The sequence below is a fragment of the Penicillium chrysogenum genome, assembly GCF_028827035.1.
Source record: "Penicillium chrysogenum strain IBT 35668 chromosome Unknown utg000004l_segment0_segment0, whole genome shotgun sequence".
Lineage (NCBI taxonomy): Eukaryota > Fungi > Ascomycota > Eurotiomycetes > Eurotiales > Aspergillaceae > Penicillium > Penicillium chrysogenum.
In genome coordinates this window covers 1,856,483-1,873,979 of record NW_026622752.1, presented here as the reverse complement: position 1 = coordinate 1,873,979, position 17,497 = coordinate 1,856,483, and the positions used below count along the sequence as shown (strand labels likewise).

Below are 17,497 nucleotides of genomic sequence, written 5' to 3'. Positions count from 1 at the left end.
ATAGGACCCTGGGATTCCTAGTCTGGACGAGGTGGATGCATATGGAATAATGGGCACACGGCAATATGTGATGGTATATGAATTTGGGATCATCCTTGGACTTGGACTTGGGAGTTTTGCCGCTTGCTTTCTTCTTCGGGGTTTTTTTCTTCTTTTTTTCACTTGAATTTTCTTTTGGCTGTTGGTTTGCTATTTGCTATATCCCCTGCTCTTTTTTTTTTTCCCTCTTTGCATTCTGTTTCCTTGAAACCCCTCTCTCTTGTACTGCATCTCTTTCTTACGCTCTTTTCATATTAATTCCTTTCCCGTTTCTTCTTAGGTCTGGGCTGCTCATGCAGAAAGAACATAAACATAATTTCATGGGGTTCGCCTATGTATGAACCATGTCATATTAATTTTGCCTATTATACCCCCCGATATCCTTCTACAATCACACTATTTTTAGGTTTGGACCTTATGCTAGTCATAAGTAAGACATATCTCATTAATTAAGTCTGTGATTAAAAAAAAAAGCCGCAACTAATATGTAGTCTATACAAATGCAGGCGGCACTGACGCCACCCCACGATCTTCCAGTAAATCCTCAACACTGCGCTCAGCCATTTCGGGGAGCACCTTGGCCAACACTGTCTCGATAATACTCCAGACTAGATGTTTATTGCAGTATTCATCTGCGAAAAGGTCTAGAAAATCACCTTCGATTGTCTCCAGGAGATGTCGTTCCTCGCAACCAATCCCCGCAGACGAATCATCGTCTGTGCGCAGCCGCTCAGCGGCAAGGTGGCCACAACCAACTGGACAGGGGTCCGAAGGCAAAGGCGAATTCGACGGCGCCATATCTTCCTTCCCCTCCTGAAAAGATCCAAGGTGCGCCCTGGGGGAAGGGGGTGGGGATGTGACGAGAGAGGTCGAACTGTTGGAGCTGCAGGTACCGTCACGACTGTAGGGCGGAGGCGCCGACAAGGGAACACCAAGGAAAGTTCGTACGACGGAGCGCGGGATCACAGCCAGGAGACTAGCTGCACATCGTCGCTTGATAGCGGCGATCTCCGTGCTAGATGGGCTGTTGCTTTTTACTGGCTCGGCCGGGTCATTTAACTCTGATGTTAGGACATCGGCTGCAACGGTAGAAAGTGGCGACGGGCGGCCTGAGGTGGCTGTCGAGGCACCCCCTCCAGTATTGCCGCTGTTGCTGCTGTTCCCCGGATTATTAGGTTTACTAATGACATCGGTATCAGCGCCCCTGACTCCTTCCGCAATAGGAGTATTGGTTGAGGCCGTGGGTGTGAGGGCTTTCTGACTGGGTCTCGGGGTCTGCACAGACTGCAGAGCCGAGGTCGGAGCTTCAATATGCCCGGCCGCTATCTGAGGTATTGGACGGGTATTGGCTGGGAACAAGGCGGTCCTTGTTGCAAGAAGAAGGTTGGGCAACAAAGTGGGGGTCAGCACGTACTCCTCAATGGTTTCCCGGAGGAATCTGTGGGAGTTAGCAAAGGTCTCAAATAATGACGTCGGAACAATTGGACAAGTCCACTCCAAAAAGGCAAAAATAAAAATAAAAAATAAAAAATAAAAAAGCGAAGCGATAATCTCGACTGTGGAGCTTTCCGGGACGTTGTGCCTTTTTTTTTTTTTGCTTTTTTGCTTTTTTCTCTTTTTTTCGTGCATATTTTAGTTAAGAAAAAGTCCAAGTTGCCCATCAAATGAGAATTGAGCGTATAGAGTGGGGATGAGGCGGAGCAAGATCGTCTTAGGCAGAGGAGCTTGGGCCATTGGGATATCATTTCTCTCTCAGAACCCCCTCTTCAGGTAACATCCCCTACTCCGTACTCCGTACCTGGAGAGGCTTCATGCACGAACCTCGGCCAGATTACGAATTCCAATCCTTCCCGGCAGGAATTTCGCTCATTGGACCGAAACCAGTAATTCACGGTTTCTTTTTCGTCCAAAAGAGGTATGGCCCAGCTCACTTTCAATGGATCGGCATTTTCGTTCCTTTTTCCTTTCTTTTGCTCGTGCACGATTCTTGCCGAGAGTGCGATCATCGTCCAGATGTGGCCATAATTCCTTTTTCTTTTTCTTTCTTTTTTGGCAAAGGCCCTTCGAAAGTTGGCACATGTTGGCAATCTTAAGATTTGCAACAGGAAAAAAGTGGACGAGCGGCACGGAAAGGGCCGGGCCCCGGCGCTATCACACACAAGGGACTTCTCTGAAAGAAAACCAGAGGGCATCCGGCGACGGTCGCCCCTGCTTGAAAGAAAATCAAGGTCGCTCGGACCGATTTGAAGGCAACCAATCTGATGCCAGAACAGCACAGTAAGCCTGACGGTAATGACCGTACAGTAAGAAGATGTAAGGCCGTAAGATAACCGTAATCCCACAGCCTCCCAGGGTTACAGAGTCAAGTGACCGACGCAGCATGCGAGCAAGACGCTTCATGTCCCACCTTGACTCGCACAAGTGACACTTGACCCGTAGATCGTGTTTCGGAGATCGTACCGTTGCTCCACAGTCATTGATTTTCAAGGCCTGAGCCCCTCGAGAAGGAGGGTTGGGGCGTTGAGGGGTTGCAGAGAAGAACTCCGGAGATTAAAGAAAATAGAAAACTCACCTATCAAAGATTCCGTCCGTAGCACCGACCCTTCCTGGGCCTGTCAGAATAAGGTGTTGGAATAGGGAGAGCAGCCCACTCAGCCATGGCATTCTCCATGAGATTCCTAGTATCTGCGAAACCATGGAATACATCCGGTAGTCGAGAACTGGGCGCCTACTTGTGGTGACATCTGACGACTCCATCCCATCTCTTTTCTGGTTGACGGGTGAGGCATGTGAGACACCGGCACCGTGTGAAGGGCCTGGATTCGATGCGACACGAAATAACCCCATCGCAATGAAACGCAGGACAACGTAACCAAGATAAATCCCCTGTAGAAGGTTCCATATCCAAGCCGAGCCTGAGAACGTCGATGGCCGATCTGGCAGCTCATCGTCGGCTGAAAGTAAGCCAAATTTCTCTAATCGGTTGATTTGAGGGTCCAGGGATTTTGTGTTATCTTGCGTTTGGCGACGTCCCACTTGAGCGGCGAGTTTGCCTATATTTTCCCAAATGAACCATCCTTCGCATGCCCTGCCACTAATTTGGTTTCCCAGGATCAGATCTGCTATAACATCAACCACCAGGGCTCGGAGACTGCTATTCTCGAGGTCTTCCGTTGGAAGAAGAACTGCTAGAATACCGTTGGCGAGTAGTCGTCGATACACCGCTTCGTTCTCTATCTGCTCGGCGATCGTATCTGGGTCCCCTGGATCAGGTACTGGAGAAAGACCGGGGTGTGGATTTAGCTCATGATAGAGCGTACGGTACGACGTCGGCAGACCAGAAAGGTGTGACTGTTGCCTGGCTTGTCTGTACGCTGGAAGATCATATAATTAGCAAGGTTTCCCCCTCCGCGGAACTACCATGGATTCCGACAAGAAGAACTTTAAAATGGTCAAGACTCACAGAGTACATGTGCTTCCACCAGGCCAGGAATCTCGTCCAGGACCAGTTGTGCAACGTCGATTTGGCGCAGCCTCTGCTCAAGTGCACGCGTGCAGTGCGCAATTACTTGTAGAACTTCATTCACAAGAGCCTGATCCGGGGTAATCTTCGAGTACCACGAATAAACAAATTCTTTTATTATAATGGCGAGAAGGGCATAGAGTTGACGATCAACGTCATTGGAGCTCGTGAGGGGAGGTAACAGCTCTTCCGGAGGCTGTGGGGAAGATGCTCCATGGTTGCCGGTCTGGGGGCACAGGACGCGTCGGATCAGGGCGACAGTGGCCTTGTCGCTAATAGAGTCCAGATCATCCTTACCACAATCTCTTTGTGTGCGGAGTCGAGAGGAAGGACGCGAAGGAGGTTGAAGCGTCGTCGGGGAAGGCAGCGCGGTGGATCTGGAGCTGGAGGTTGTCGGCCCAGCCTTGAGATGGGATATCGGCTGAAGACCGGGGCGGAGCAGATCATTCATTTCATCTCATAGGCGTTTAAAGTTGGTTCAATAGCTACCAAGGAACAAAGCGTTCTCTGTTAAAGCAAGACAGTTAAACTTGGAGTTGATGATCTGTACCTGGCCCAAATGGGACTATAGGGCTTAGGGCTTCACGATAAGCCTTATCGCCATCCATTGATGCGGGGATCTGTTTATATCCGGCCAGATGTACTTAAGTGCCCAAGTGGCCCCTTGATTCTCAATTGTATCTGTTGCTCTGAGATATACATCATGTTAGACCCAGCTACCCAATATAGTCCTACTCCCTTGTGGCTGGATTGCGACCCTGGTCAGTCCCTCGTGTTCCTCTCGCTTCCATCTTACTGACTGCTCTTAGGCCATGATGTAAGCCTCAAAAGTCATTTCAGAGAGACATTTGTTAATATGATATAGGATGCCTTTGCAATTTTGATTGCTGCTCACCATCCATCTTTGGAGCTTCTTGGAATCAGTACTATACATGGGAATGCATCGTTAGAGAAGACAACCGCCAATGCTGGCAGCGTTCTAGAGGCGATCGGCAAGCCCGATATTCCTGTCTATCCCGGAAGCAATAAGCCATTTTCACGGCCTGCTCTTCATGCGCCCAACATTCACGGTAGGGAGTGGTGGCCTTGCGAACGAAATGTTTAATAACACTTTCTAGGCGAGTCTGGACTGGACGGGACCGACCTACTTCCCAAGGCCACTAGAGCACCCATCACCGATAAGAATGCCATTTTGGCCATGAGAGATGCTCTTCTTGCACAGCCCAAGGGTACTCCCTGGGTAGTTGCAACGGGTACCTTGACTAACATCGCACTGTTGTTTGCGACATTCCCCGAGGTGGCTGAACACATCCAAGGGCTGAGCATTATGGGTGGTGCCATCGGTGAAGGATTCACCGATGCTCCCATGAGCAGACTTCCAGGTGAGAAGACCAGGATCGGAAATGTGACCCCATGGGCTGAGTTCAACTTCTACGTACGTTTCCAATTCTGTCATCCCTCTCTGGCTCGTCTATTCACCATGGTATAGTGCGACCCGGAGTCTGCCGAGTCAATCTTTAGCAACCCAGTTCTTGCATCTAAGACGACTATCATGGCCTTAGATCTCACACATCAGGTCTTAGCATCACAGGCTGTCCAAACGCGCATCTTGCATGGCTCGATCCACTCGGCCGAGGGGCCCACTATCCTTCGGCAGATATTGCATGCACTACTCAATTTCTTTGCTGCCACATATGAGAATGCCTTTGGTTTGACCACTGGGCCTCCACTGCATGATCCTCTTGCCGTGGCTGTGGTATTGTCGACGCTGAATCCAGCCTTTGCCAGCAAACATCCCAATCAAGCTCTTGCTTTTGATGATAAAGGCGGCGAGCGTTTTGCTTTGAGTATTGTCACAGATGGGCAGCACGGGAAAGATGTATCCAAAACAGGTCAGCTGGGTCGCTCGATAGCTACTCCTGTTGATGGCCCGGGTGTTGCTGTTCCCAGGGGTGTTGATCTCGATGCCTTCTGGAACATGGTCCTACAATGTGTCCAGATAGCCGATGGTTGCAATGCTGCACGCATGGTCTGATTTGCAACATATTAAGATGGTCTGTGAGGCCTTCAAGAGCTTTAGTTACTTTATACTGTGGACTAGATCTTCAACTGCACATATACTACACTGATCAGAACAATATCTTGATGGAGGTTACATATGGGTCATAGAACAGGATTTGCAACATGTCCAGGTAGTACAAGAATCCATTCGTATTTATCCTTAGAACCAGAAAAATATCCATAGATGTATTCCAAGGTTGTGAATGTCACTATTCAACCAACAGGACCTCCTACTGACAAGCCGAGAAAGTGCCTGGAGTTTCCCCGCTTCTGTCAATGAAGAACCGGATTGCCGACCTGGGGAGCCATTGGTGGTTTAATGCGCTGGGATATATCAATCCCGATGAAAGCTTGTTGTGCATATATGTGGCTTTTTTTTTTTTTTTTTTTGGTGAAATGACCTTTATAGATCGCTTTCTAGATGCCGCCAGTTGGTCCACAGGGGTGATGTTTTGCAGAATGACAGGGGCGGCCGTCCACGTTCCTGACTGCCAGGGGTATGACTTTATTCATACATACATATGTGTGCATAGAAATAAGTAAGAATACAAATAATCAAGAAATCACAACTGACATCCCCATGAATTTCAATGAAGTCCGACAGAATCCACGGATTTCAAGAGACGACCCTGAGCCGGCTGAAAGGAAGAACGTCATATGTTGCGGGCATCTCCACATCTCCAGAGTCCTAGAAGCACAACATCTAACACTTTCTCCATCTCATTTTGTGGGCGTCTTTCCCCAGACTTATTTGTCTATTTGTACACACATATTGGTTTCTTGGCCTTGCATGGCCAACGTCGATCCCGCACACTCCTTGACGGCGCATTCCGATCAGGATGCCGCCTCCTAACTCAGTACATTTCATCCTTGCAATCCACCATCTATAATTCGTGAGCTAATATCCTCCAGCACAGCACGCCACTCTCTTCGACGACCGCGACACCTGACCCCCGCGCCGATCGTCGATTCCCACACCTGCCCCCGTGGAGACTGACAACGCTCACGATGACAACGTGAACTTTCTGCGATCGCGACCAGCTCTCTTCAACCCGCTACTACCCTCCTTGAGCCGACAGCGGCGCCGCCGCTACCCAACCAATCCACCGCAAAACGAAGACCGTATGGAGGTTGATGATCCCGCCAACCCGCGCACCTCCGTTGAACTCAACCGTCGCATCCCGATTGTGCGTCGCCAAGAGAGATCAACCGACATGCCGAACTACGAAGGCCGAGTGCCCAACTCACGATCGTTGTATGGATGGGCACCCGGATCCGATGATGAGGATGGTGCTGTGCGCGAAGAGTCAGAAGACGATCAAATGGAGCCCTTCCTCCATTCCACCTCAAGTCGTGATACACCCCCCGCACGGCCTCCGCGCAATGAGGTCCCTGGCCCCGCCCAACTGATACCCCATGAGTATGCAACGCTGCCGGGCAGCAGTCAGGCTCGGCCATCGATCTCTGCAGTGGCGGCACTATTACAATCTGCAAGGCGTCAGCCTCGGCTTTCAAGAAGTCGTACACTGGAGAACTACATCATCGATCGCTATTCAGATGCCACTCCGGACGAGGACGCTGAAAATACAATCGGGGTCGCATCTCGGGGATACCGCTATCGTCCTGCGGCGCGCGGGGATTCACATCATACCAACCTCACCCACAATGACCTACGCGCTCGGGCTGCCGCTCATCGCCAGCTACACTCAGACACATGTCTGAGCAATGTGCTGGGGGAAACCATCCACTATCTTGATCGCATTCGGTATTCAAACTCCCTTGAAGACAGTATGCTTGTCTTGGCAGACAGCCGGCTATCCTTCTCGATGGATACAAAGTCTTGGAGAGATACGGACTTCATTCTATACACTCCGAACATTGCACCACCCCCGGCATGCTCATGGCTTCGATCTGGCATGGCTTTTTCGGGCTGTCAACGAGCTGCAAGTGCCGGGTGCTCAGTGTTGTCGCAACGCATCCCCAGTCCGAACGCCCCAAGTGAACCTGTCATTGTAAATGGAAGTGATAGCACCCGAATCAGCGTTTCTACCACAAGTGGCCGCCGATACTTGGCTAACAACCGCGACGAAAACTGGCCTGTCAAGGTCACCATACACCAGATCAACCATGATGACATGACTTTATCTGGCACGATGGAGGCCTACAACATCCCCGACAAGACCTCGCCCACCCATGATGCACACATCGTAACTTTCTTGGAGGGTGAAATTATCGATTTCAACAATCACACGCTGGAGACAAAGAACTTCAAAGCAGATGCAGACATTGATAGTACATACTGGCGTGAATTGCAGCCGTTCAAGGATCTGACAGATGCTGAGATGGCCCGGAACCTTGTGAGCCGGAAGTGGATTGCCGAGGAATTGTCTAAGGGATGGATCTTGATGAGATGGAAGGGTAAGTAGCGGGAGATCATGTATCCTTCCACTGTACATTCTGTGTTTGCTAACATGCCCCAGAACGATGCTTCATCACACCAACCGATGCTCGTCAAGGTCTTACAATCTCTGGATTCTACTACATCTCCCTTCGCCGCGAGGACGGGCACATCGAAGGTCTGTACTACGACCCAGGAAGCTCGCCTTACCAGCAGCTCTCTCTGAATCCGGAAGTATCGAAAATGGTTCGCCCTTCTTACGGTTTCCGCTGAAAGGAAGCATATTTTGCATCTCCTTTTCTTGTTATCTTTGTTTCCGCCCGGAATAACCTTCTGGTCCTTACTATCTGAACCTTTGGTGTCTCTGATTTGGCGTTTGGGAAAACTTCAGATGGCATCTGACACGGCCCTTTGCATAGCTCGGCGGTGTTCTTGTTCGGTTTGTCCTTTTTCTTTGCATTTCTTTTCCCTTCTGAAATGGACCTGTAGCCATCAGACTGGTGCAATGGTTCTGCCTTTCCCCCAAAATCATGACTATGTCTTTATGTTTTTGTATCTATGGACAAATATGTTTCCTCTTTGGTGGTCATTGAACTTCGGAAATGAGGAAATTCCACCTATCTCAAGGGTCCCGAAAAATTACTCCCATATTACCTATGTATCGCCTCGATATATCACAAACTAACCAGATCTCATCGAGACCGCACTTGAAGTATCTCAGGAGCTTGCAGAAGTGTTCGGCCATGTCCACCTGGGCAATCCAAGACTGAGCAGGCTCGATCGATCATCTCCCGGTCTCTGTGAATCTGCTGAAAAAGCAAATTGACACCACCGTGAGAAAAAAATCAGGGCTTCCCAATTTCTCTCAACTGCCTTGACAAGATTATTCACTGCATAGCGAATAGACCTCTTGCCCACAAGCGCCGTAATGGTGGCTAGGGGTAATTTGTAGATCACCAGCAGCTAACATACATCCATTGATGCTATGATGGCTGCTTCGGCGTTCCAGTCTCGGAAGCCAACCTTGGAAACTGCTGCAATGTTGCTCATTGTTCTAACTGTGGCTTCTAGATGAAAACTACTATGCCATGGCGTTTCCTTGTCCATTGCATGCATTTGGCTCGTTGCAGCTGCAGATAAGGTACGTACCCCGCAGAAAGAATTAGGAAGCCAGCCTTGGAAATACTCCAAAGAAAGTGTATTGCAAGGATGGAGCTCAATTGAACAGCCGACAGTTGATGAATGCAGTCTTCAAGAAACTCGCTACTCAATATGCAATGATGTGCACGTAGACCCTCGACGAGTCACACAGGCTACATATAATAGCACGCTTGCATTCCAATCGAATATTGGCGATTTTAATGCAAGGACTCACCTCAGCCGCATTTTCATATTGGGCAGGGATGTGATGGATCCAATACATCGCGAACTCCCCGATCTTCCTGCATGCGTAGTAGTACAGGTGTGGTCGGTAACGTGTGTTGATATACTTGATCTTCTCTGATCGTACCTTTGAATCTTCGTATCACCGTTCTTTTCCCAAGCTGCCAAAACCGCAAATTCCGACGTGCCTGGCAATGACTTATTGAGCGAGGCGTCGCGCTTGCTCGATGAACATGTTCTCGAAAATACTGAAGATTAAGAGGAAGGGCAGGTAAAAAGAGTCTTTCTAGCGGTCGCAATTATGGGTGAGACAGCGATAGTATCAATTGGCGAAGACGGGTAACTAAAATGTTTCATGAAGGTACTTACCTCGCAATGGCCGATGGTTCATTTGTGGCCGCAACAAATGAGGAAGGAGATTGGGAAAGTCTTCCAAAGATCGGATTTCCAAGGTTAGGACCTTGGCTTACATCATGCTACAATTTTGGGTACTCTGTAGCGCTTCCAGTGGTAAGTTCTTGAAGTTCCCTGTCAGAATATCCTGCATCTAATATGTCTTAGTATGCTCATCTATGCGCAGTAAGTATATGGACACAAGCCCGTCCTCATCATTGCTTTCGTGATTTTTGCCTTTGACACTCTCGTCACGTATGTTATTTGACAGCAAACAACCTATGATGCAAATTGCTAAAAGCTACTGCAGGGGAATATCATTGTCAATGCCAATGTTGATAGCAGCGAGGTTCTGACAGGGATCGGTGTCTCTGGGCTGGTCGATGTTATTTCAAGTTTGCTCAATGGTGAGTATCACTTCCGGTTCTCCATATTTCCCAAGGGTGATGCTGATAATCTCGCAGATCTCGTTTCTCCATCCGAAGTTGCGGTTTTACGAAGCTACCTTTCAGTTGCCTCTACATTGGGCATAAGCTCTGGTGATCCAATTGGTCCCTGAGAATTATCTATTATAAACTAATGAGCAAACAGGTCATTTATAGGACAGTTCCCTCTTATTGTTGTCTGCCAACGACCTTCGGCGGACCTTGCAGGGGGTATCTCAACCCGATGAGGTGAGTATTCAGGTCCCGGGTGGAAGGCATGGTATTCTGACTCTTTGTTACAGCTTATCCAAAGAATCCTCAACAACAATCGCTTCGCAGAGTCTTTGTCTGAAACAATTCAAGCATGTTCGGCAAAGCTTCCAACACAGCTTTCGAGCCATACCAGGTATGTATGACTACCGAGGGTCTAATGCCGAAACTAGTGGTGGAGTCTAGTTCTTTGCCTGTGCATGATTTTAGCGGAAGTACCGGTTATTGTAATCCCCCGACAATATTCGTTATCCTGAGCACGTTGGGAGATACTCGTAAGGAGTAACCCTTAAGCGTTATAGACTCGCCTATCTCGAGATATTCCGGGAAAAATGTAAGTATATCTGACTATATAGGAATGTTCTTGATGTACCAGCCTAATTCAGCATTCCAAACGTAATAGGAATGAGACTAGAATTGATTAGATCGGAAAACGGAGGATATTGAAGCCATCCCCGCAGCTATCTATATGCACTAGGTACATCCAATGATTTAAATTATGCTTCTCTTTCCCGCATGTACTTGCCCGATCGCGGAAAGTCCGAGGAGTCGGTTACATCCAGCTCAAGGTAGATCATCTCTCACCGGGTTCTTATCTCTCTGCTGGTTCAGCTCAGCCGTCTCCAGGGCTGTGGGTCGGGATTATTTATTGCGATCGATCCCCTTTCTGATCTCTAGAGCTTCACCATGCATTTGCACCACCTTTCACTTTTGGCCGCGATAGCAGGCACTATCCTGCCTGTTATCGGTGCACCTCACCAAGCTCGAACCGAGGGAACTTGCAAGAAGACTAAAGTTGCGATCTTGTAAGCACTAGACTTCTTATTAATTGATTTCGAAGCTCATCCAAGTATAGGGGAGGTGGTGTGGCTGGTATTACGGCTGCTGTGGGTCTCCCATCTTCTTTATCTTTATGTTATTGACAAAGTCCATAGCAAGCCCTAACGAATGCTTCCGTGCACGATTTCGTGATTCTCGAGTACCGCGATACTATCGGCGGCCGGGCTTGGCACAAGCCTTTCGGCAAAGACAAAGATGGGAAGCCCTATAATATTGAGATGGGTGCCAACTGGGTATGTCTCAGGCACATGAAAGGATGCAAAGGATCCCGCTCACAAGTCAAACAGGTACAAGGTATTGGAAGTGAAGGAGGCCCACAGAACCCGATCTGGCTCTTGGTAGGTCTCAAAATGTCTCAAAGCGTCTCAAAATGTCTTCCATCAAATTCAAACTGACCTCGGGCAGGCTCAAAAATACGGACTGAAGACCGAATTCTCAAACTATGACAATGTATCTACCTACAACAAGGATGGTTATTTCGACTATAGCCATCTAATCGACGCCTATGACGAGGCCTATGAGATTGCCAACGCAAAGGCAGGTGAGATTCTTACTCAGAATCTGCAGGATCAAAATGCCAAGTCAGGTCTCGCCTTGGCGGGTTGGACGCCCAAGGTACATGACATGGAAGCACAGGCTGTTGACTGGTGGTCATGGGGTAGGTTGTCTGCCTTGTGAATGCACCTAGCGCGATCAACTAACATCTTTGACTAGACTTTGAAGCTGCTTACTCCCCAATAGAGAGCTCGTTTGTCTTCGGCTGTGCGGGTGATAACTTGACTTTCAATTATTTCAGCGACCACGATAACTTGGTTATTGACCAGCGTGGATTGAATTTCATTATTAAAAAGATTGCGTCGACTTTCCTCCGTGATAATGACCCGCGTCTTCACTTGAACACGGAGGTCACGAACATCACGTATTCGGACCATGGTGTTAGAGTTCACAACAAAGACGGCAGCTGCGTAGAAGCAGATTATGCTATTACCACATTCTCACTGGGAGTTCTACAGCGTGGCGCTGTCAACTTCTCTCCAGAACTCCCAGATTGGAAGCTGGAAGCTATTCAGAAGTTCAACATGGGAACATACACCAAGATCTTCTTCCAGTTCAACGAAACCTTCTGGCCCTCGGAAACACAATACCACCTCTATGCAGATCCTGTAACCCGTGGCTGGTACCCGATCTGGCAGTCACTATCTACTCCCGGATTCCTCCCTGATTCCAACATCATCTTCGTAACCGTGACCAACGAGTTTGCCTACCGAGTCGAGCGCCAAACTGACGAGCAGACCAAGAAGGAAGCAATGGAAGTTTTGCGCAAGATGTTCCCGGACAAGGATATCCCTGAGCCAACTGCATTCATGTACCCACGCTGGACCTCAGAGCCTTGGGCCTACGGCAGCTACTCCAACTGGCCCCCTGCCACATCTCTGGAGATGCATCAGAACCTCCGCGCTAATGCTGGCCGGCTATGGTTTGCTGGCGAAGCTACCAGCCCGACCTTCTTTGGGTTCCTTCACGGTGCGTACTTTGAAGGACTGGATGCGGGTCGACAAATCGCGGCTATCATGCAGCACCGGTGCATCAACGCAGACTCTGCCAAGTTGAGAGAGTGCGGGCCTCGCAAGCACTATGAGACCCTGCATGGCACCTCGCCATATTCCGACTATACTATGCTCAATGGATGGGCCGTGGACAGTTCGATTGATAATAACCCCGAATAAGCGGAGATAGCGAAAAATGGAGCCTATATACAGGTTTGCAACCTTTGAAACCAAGTGATTGAGTTTATTCAATATCGTAATTGTAGCCTCCATGTTCGGATGTGAATAGCCCGAGGGACCTTCAAGGGAGCGGCTAATTCATACTTATAACGCCGACAATGCATCATACTGATCCTGGGTCACTGGCAGAATTGACAAATGCCGCATGAAAGCTAAGTCGTGGGTGTCATTCACGGTGAATGTACCGGAAGCCTGATCGGTCGACTGCCATGCGTGGTTTCCAGTAACACTGCCCACCTTATCACAGAGAAGGTATGCCAGACCATTTTCCACGTTATCCCAGAATGCATATGGCGCCTCGTAGCCAGAGCTATTCTCGATCGTTCCTTTGGCTGTAGTCCAATCACCAAAAAGTCCGTTGGTACTGGTCTGTTCCACTGGCCCCCCTCCCGTAACATAGAATCGGGTGAGCGTGTTCTCGTCTTCCAGGAAAGCCATATCAATTACAGTGGTGTCACCAAGTGACACGTATGTCTCTGGTGTGGTAAAAGTCTTGAAGTCGCTAGTGTAGGAATACCGCATACTGGTGTTTAGGGTAGGCTCGCCGGTGTGGTCGGTGTCATCCGCAGAATACTGATCTTGTTAGCAGATCAAATGGCGTTTGAAAGATTCGAACATACCAATTGCGAAGCCCAGTGGACAAAGTATTGTCCTTTCGAGGAATCCCAGTATGCATCGGGAGCCCAGGCCATTCCAGCCGTTTCATCCTCAACTGTCACCAGTCGCTCATTTCCCCAAGTGACCAAATCAGTGCTCTCCCAAACAAATAGTCCGCGGGATCCGGTGCGAGTGCTAGCCTCCCAATTTGTCTAAATTCGATCAGTAACCCTACCCTGTACGCGAATGTTCACAATAAGATGGACTGGGACATACCGCATCAATATTCAAATCAGTGCCCAAAATGTAGAACTTCCCTGCGCTTTTGCCTTGTCCGGCAATGATTGATGTGTCCCTGACGGCTTTTGTCCCAAGCGTAGGTGACACGATCGGTTTGCCTCCATTGATAGACTTAAATCCTAGAGCATCATCGTTGCTGCTGAGGGCAAAGTAAACGCTATTGTCCTCAGTTGTCCAGTAGACAGCCAAATAGCCGACTTTACTCGAGTCTGCCTTTTTCTGTAGGGTTGATCCCGTTGGGATAGCAAGGGCAGGTAGAATGGCCAGGAAGGCGGTGGTGAGGTACGTGAAGCCTTTCATTTTGGTCGAAGAAATTGTTGAAGAAATTGGATCTTGAGGTCTTCCTGGAGATGGAAATAGAATACTCCTTGTGCGAGTTGGTCCATTTTATACATTCCACTAACAATCAGTTGTTGTATGTCGGACAATTAGTTTCGGTATTCTCGGCCTCAAGACCACCGGTAAATATCCAAAATAGTCAGTGTTGGAAGCTGTACAGAGCTGTCGATCCGGAGGACTTTGCGGGGTTGGTCCCCACATTCTCCGAGTTTTACCACGGTTGACAGTTTAGCAAGACATGGTTTGCCGCCGATCATTTAGGAGTTTATACCCGATTTGGTATGGCTCGATCCTGGCATGGCTACCTAGGTAGGATCGACCTTTGGTGGTGGCTGTGAGGAACCTATCGTTCCTTCCATGTGCTCAACCCATCACTGCCCGCAGTGACCTTACCTAGGTGAGACAGTTTCAGACCGGATCGGGCTGTGATTTACATACCTGCCCAGCTGCGTCATGAAAGCTCGTTATTTTGCATCGGGAATACATCTTGGGGCAGGAACGACAGTGGACCAGCTCAGTTGGCCTCTGAGGCATGTTCGCATAGGCACTTTGACCAGCCAACTCAAGGATATTCGAACAGATTCGGTTTGTGCGGAGCGCTACTTGCAGCTACCCTAGTCCCTGACAATGGCCTTTCCGTTTCTATTATTCAGCTAGTCGTGGATTGTATTGTCGATCTCTTGGGGGGGCACATAGAGTGTTAACCCAGGCAGGTCGTCATTGGCCTTAGTGGTCAGCTCCGTTCACCTAAATATGACGAGGAGCGCGATTGTTTATCCCTCGGCGTCGTGTGCCGTTAATCAGCCCGGACGCCGATATTGTGCCAAGCTAGAGTGGAGGAATTCCCGATGCGTGTTTCCCCGTATGATGAGTTTGAACGCTGAACATTATGATGCGTGGGCTTAATTCATCCCTAAAAGCGAGACAATTTTCGTGCGTAGATCAAAACGTGTGCTCATGGGTCTAGTGGTATCTGGATACAAGACTTGCTAACACGGACTGACTCTACGACAGTAAACGAGGGGTGAGAAGCATCACCGGCTCGCCATGTGAGCTCAACCTTTCCTCTTCCTTTTCTGTAGTGGCCAGGTTCACTCCACATGTCGATTCCTGCCTGCCCCGCTCTAAACTCCTTCCCCGCAGAAGGGTTTTCGGAGGCTGCCTCCGTGAATGGCACCGGATCCCGAGGCATGGTCAATCCAGAGTGTGCCAGATCGTAATGAAGCATTTCAACTCTTTATATACACGCTCTATATGCTCACGGGCTTGGCAGCAGCTATAGCCCACTCTCTAACATGAAAACCACTAACGAGACAATTTCCTTCACTCTAGCTTGTGACTTTAGGGAAATACTTTGCTTTTCCCTCTTAGCCAAGGTCCATAAGCCCTAAATATGATCGGGATGGGGATCATTATTGCGGCCAAACAGCCAAGCAACGTGCCAGCCCATTGAATTCCCATGTTTTGAAACATCTGCCTTGAGAATAACGGGAACCCTGCGGCTACTGCTGATCGAAGAATGATATTGGCAGCAACAGCTGAAGCAGCGCTAATATCCAGGTACGTCAGTAGGGTGTTTTGACTTGTTCGAGTAGATAGGCCGAGAACTTACATTGGCAAATATGCATCGACGATATAGTTGAAGCACGGAAGAAAGATACACAGCACCCCAAATCCAATGAATATCCCCGCCGCGGCAGGTACAGCCCAATGAATCTGAGAGGTGAACCCAGTCCAGCCAAACCTGTGGGCATTCAGTTAGCTGATATTGGACAACATTCTAATACAAAGGGATTTTGCTCACCAAAAAAGACCTATTGTAAAAACAGGCGCTCCTAGGAGTGTTGGGGCGAGGCGCCACTCGGGCACTGGGGTGCCCTTATTCTCTTCCAGTTTCTTTGCATAGGCGAACTGACCGAAAAGGATGAAGGCACACGCGAGCACTACTCCGATAATGAGGCCAATGAACATTAGACCCGCAAAGGCAGGAGTCATTCCGTATGTATGCTCGAAGACGAAGGGATATGCCTCAAGAAGCGCATAGACAAGGCCGTAGATGAAGGACATGTAAACCGACACCACGAGGATGATAGGCTCCGTGAAGAGCAACTTCAGTGGACGTGTGAAGTATTTCTCCACGAGATCGGGGATGCTGACCTCGATGTCCTCATGTCTGGCACGGATATTACAATCCTGTGACTTTTTGCGGATAGCAACAGCCTTCGCCACGAGAATACATGGCGAATATGTCTCATCCAAGAAGAGAACACTCACCAGCCCATTTGCCAGGCTGAAAATTGCCGGGATGTAAAGAGTCCACCGCCAGCCAAGATAACTCGACGCAATGAAACCACCCACAAAAGGAGCCATGAACGGTCCCACGAAGACAGTCAGCGCATATAGTGAAATTGCAGCACCTCGAGTGGTGTTGCTGTATAGGTCGGCCAGTACACCGGGGACCACAGTCAGTTGACTTGCGCCAAACATGCCAGCGAAGAAACGGCATATCACCAAGGTCTGGATATTTCTAGCCACTGCCGACGCAATGGTGAAGATTCCACCGCCTAACATTCCAATTGTCAGAGGCCATTTCCTTCCCCGTAGTTCTGACGCAGGTGCCCAGATTACGGGCCCTGATGCAAAGCCAAGGACATAGAGGGTTGTGCCCAGTGTTCCGACCACAGTTCCAACCCTAAACTCTTGGCTTGCTTTGTCGATTCCCGGTGCGAAGATGGCGCTTGTTAGCGAGACGATCAGAGTCCCCGAGCACACTAAGATAGAGTTGAAAAGTCTGTGTGGAAATCGCGGTCAGTTCGCATTCAGAATAACCAGGTCATTGGCTAATTTAGACCTGTGGCTTACTTCTTAGATAGTCTCCAATTCTGAGGATGCTCGGGGTCATCAGCCCCTTTGAAATCAACGTAACTTGCTGGGTTGGAAAGAGGTGCCGAAAGAGCGTTGTTCGCCCCAATCGACTTCTCGTGCATTTTGGACTTGATAATATAGCGAGGAGCACACACCTTTTTTTAAATGAGATTGGTAGTTTCCATGTCCTTTTTACAAACAGTTTTCGGAAACTTGCGTGGACTCGCAATGTATAGAAGCGGGTATTGCGGGACGGAGAATTTTACAAGCCAGGCAC

At 49.0% G+C, this 17,497-nt stretch overlaps 8 protein-coding genes across 8 annotated transcripts; 4 read left to right on the top strand and 4 right to left on the bottom strand.

The window, feature by feature from the left end:
* Window positions 1-531: 531 nt before the first annotated feature.
* N7489_006640 (PXA domain-containing protein) lies at window positions 532-4,013 on the bottom strand (the record flags this gene model as incomplete). Its single annotated transcript, XM_056712390.1, has 3 exons — window positions 532-1,477; window positions 2,612-3,413; window positions 3,503-4,013. 3 exons carry the CDS (start codon window positions 4,011-4,013, stop codon window positions 532-534), a joined length of 2,259 nt encoding a protein of 752 aa, XP_056566105.1.
* A 252-nt stretch (window positions 4,014-4,265) lies between these two features.
* On the top strand, window positions 4,266-5,597 carry N7489_006639 (uridine-cytidine N-ribohydrolase; the record flags this gene model as incomplete). The annotated part of the gene is made up of 5 exons (XM_056712389.1): window positions 4,266-4,323; window positions 4,372-4,379; window positions 4,428-4,632; window positions 4,681-4,997; window positions 5,052-5,597. 5 exons carry the CDS (start codon window positions 4,266-4,268, stop codon window positions 5,595-5,597), a joined length of 1,134 nt encoding a protein of 377 aa, XP_056566104.1.
* An 865-nt stretch (window positions 5,598-6,462) lies between these two features.
* Window positions 6,463-8,294, top strand: N7489_006638 (GID4/VID24 family protein; the record flags this gene model as incomplete). The annotated part of the gene is made up of 4 exons (XM_056712388.1): window positions 6,463-6,480; window positions 6,536-6,639; window positions 6,696-8,041; window positions 8,104-8,294. The coding sequence occupies 4 exons, from the start codon at window positions 6,463-6,465 to the stop codon at window positions 8,292-8,294; spliced, it is 1,659 nt and encodes a 552-aa protein (XP_056566103.1).
* A 1,485-nt stretch (window positions 8,295-9,779) lies between these two features.
* On the top strand, window positions 9,780-10,356 carry N7489_006637 (Major facilitator superfamily domain general substrate transporter; the record flags this gene model as incomplete). Its single annotated transcript, XM_056712387.1, has 4 exons — window positions 9,780-9,914; window positions 9,966-9,983; window positions 10,108-10,204; window positions 10,262-10,356. 4 exons carry the CDS (start codon window positions 9,780-9,782, stop codon window positions 10,354-10,356), a joined length of 345 nt encoding a protein of 114 aa, XP_056566102.1.
* An 823-nt stretch (window positions 10,357-11,179) lies between these two features.
* N7489_006636 (uncharacterized protein) lies at window positions 11,180-13,059 on the top strand (the record flags this gene model as incomplete). The annotated part of the gene is made up of 6 exons (XM_056712386.1): window positions 11,180-11,298; window positions 11,349-11,379; window positions 11,428-11,565; window positions 11,620-11,670; window positions 11,738-11,990; window positions 12,047-13,059. The coding sequence occupies 6 exons, from the start codon at window positions 11,180-11,182 to the stop codon at window positions 13,057-13,059; spliced, it is 1,605 nt and encodes a 534-aa protein (XP_056566101.1).
* A 144-nt stretch (window positions 13,060-13,203) lies between these two features.
* N7489_006635 (glycoside hydrolase family 43 protein) lies at window positions 13,204-14,316 on the bottom strand (the record flags this gene model as incomplete). Its single annotated transcript, XM_056712385.1, has 3 exons — window positions 13,204-13,692; window positions 13,740-13,928; window positions 13,993-14,316. 3 exons carry the CDS (start codon window positions 14,314-14,316, stop codon window positions 13,204-13,206), a joined length of 1,002 nt encoding a protein of 333 aa, XP_056566100.1.
* Window positions 14,317-15,310: 994 nt separating this feature from the next.
* N7489_006634 (uncharacterized protein) lies at window positions 15,311-15,547 on the bottom strand (the record flags this gene model as incomplete). The annotated part of the gene is made up of 1 exon (XM_056712384.1): window positions 15,311-15,547. The coding sequence occupies one exon, from the start codon at window positions 15,545-15,547 to the stop codon at window positions 15,311-15,313; it is 237 nt and encodes a 78-aa protein (XP_056566099.1).
* A 149-nt stretch (window positions 15,548-15,696) lies between these two features.
* N7489_006633 (MFS transporter) lies at window positions 15,697-17,342 on the bottom strand (the record flags this gene model as incomplete). The annotated part of the gene is made up of 4 exons (XM_056712383.1): window positions 15,697-15,937; window positions 15,968-16,099; window positions 16,160-17,146; window positions 17,218-17,342. 4 exons carry the CDS (start codon window positions 17,340-17,342, stop codon window positions 15,697-15,699), a joined length of 1,485 nt encoding a protein of 494 aa, XP_056566098.1.
* Between the last annotated feature and the right edge of the window lie 155 nt (window positions 17,343-17,497).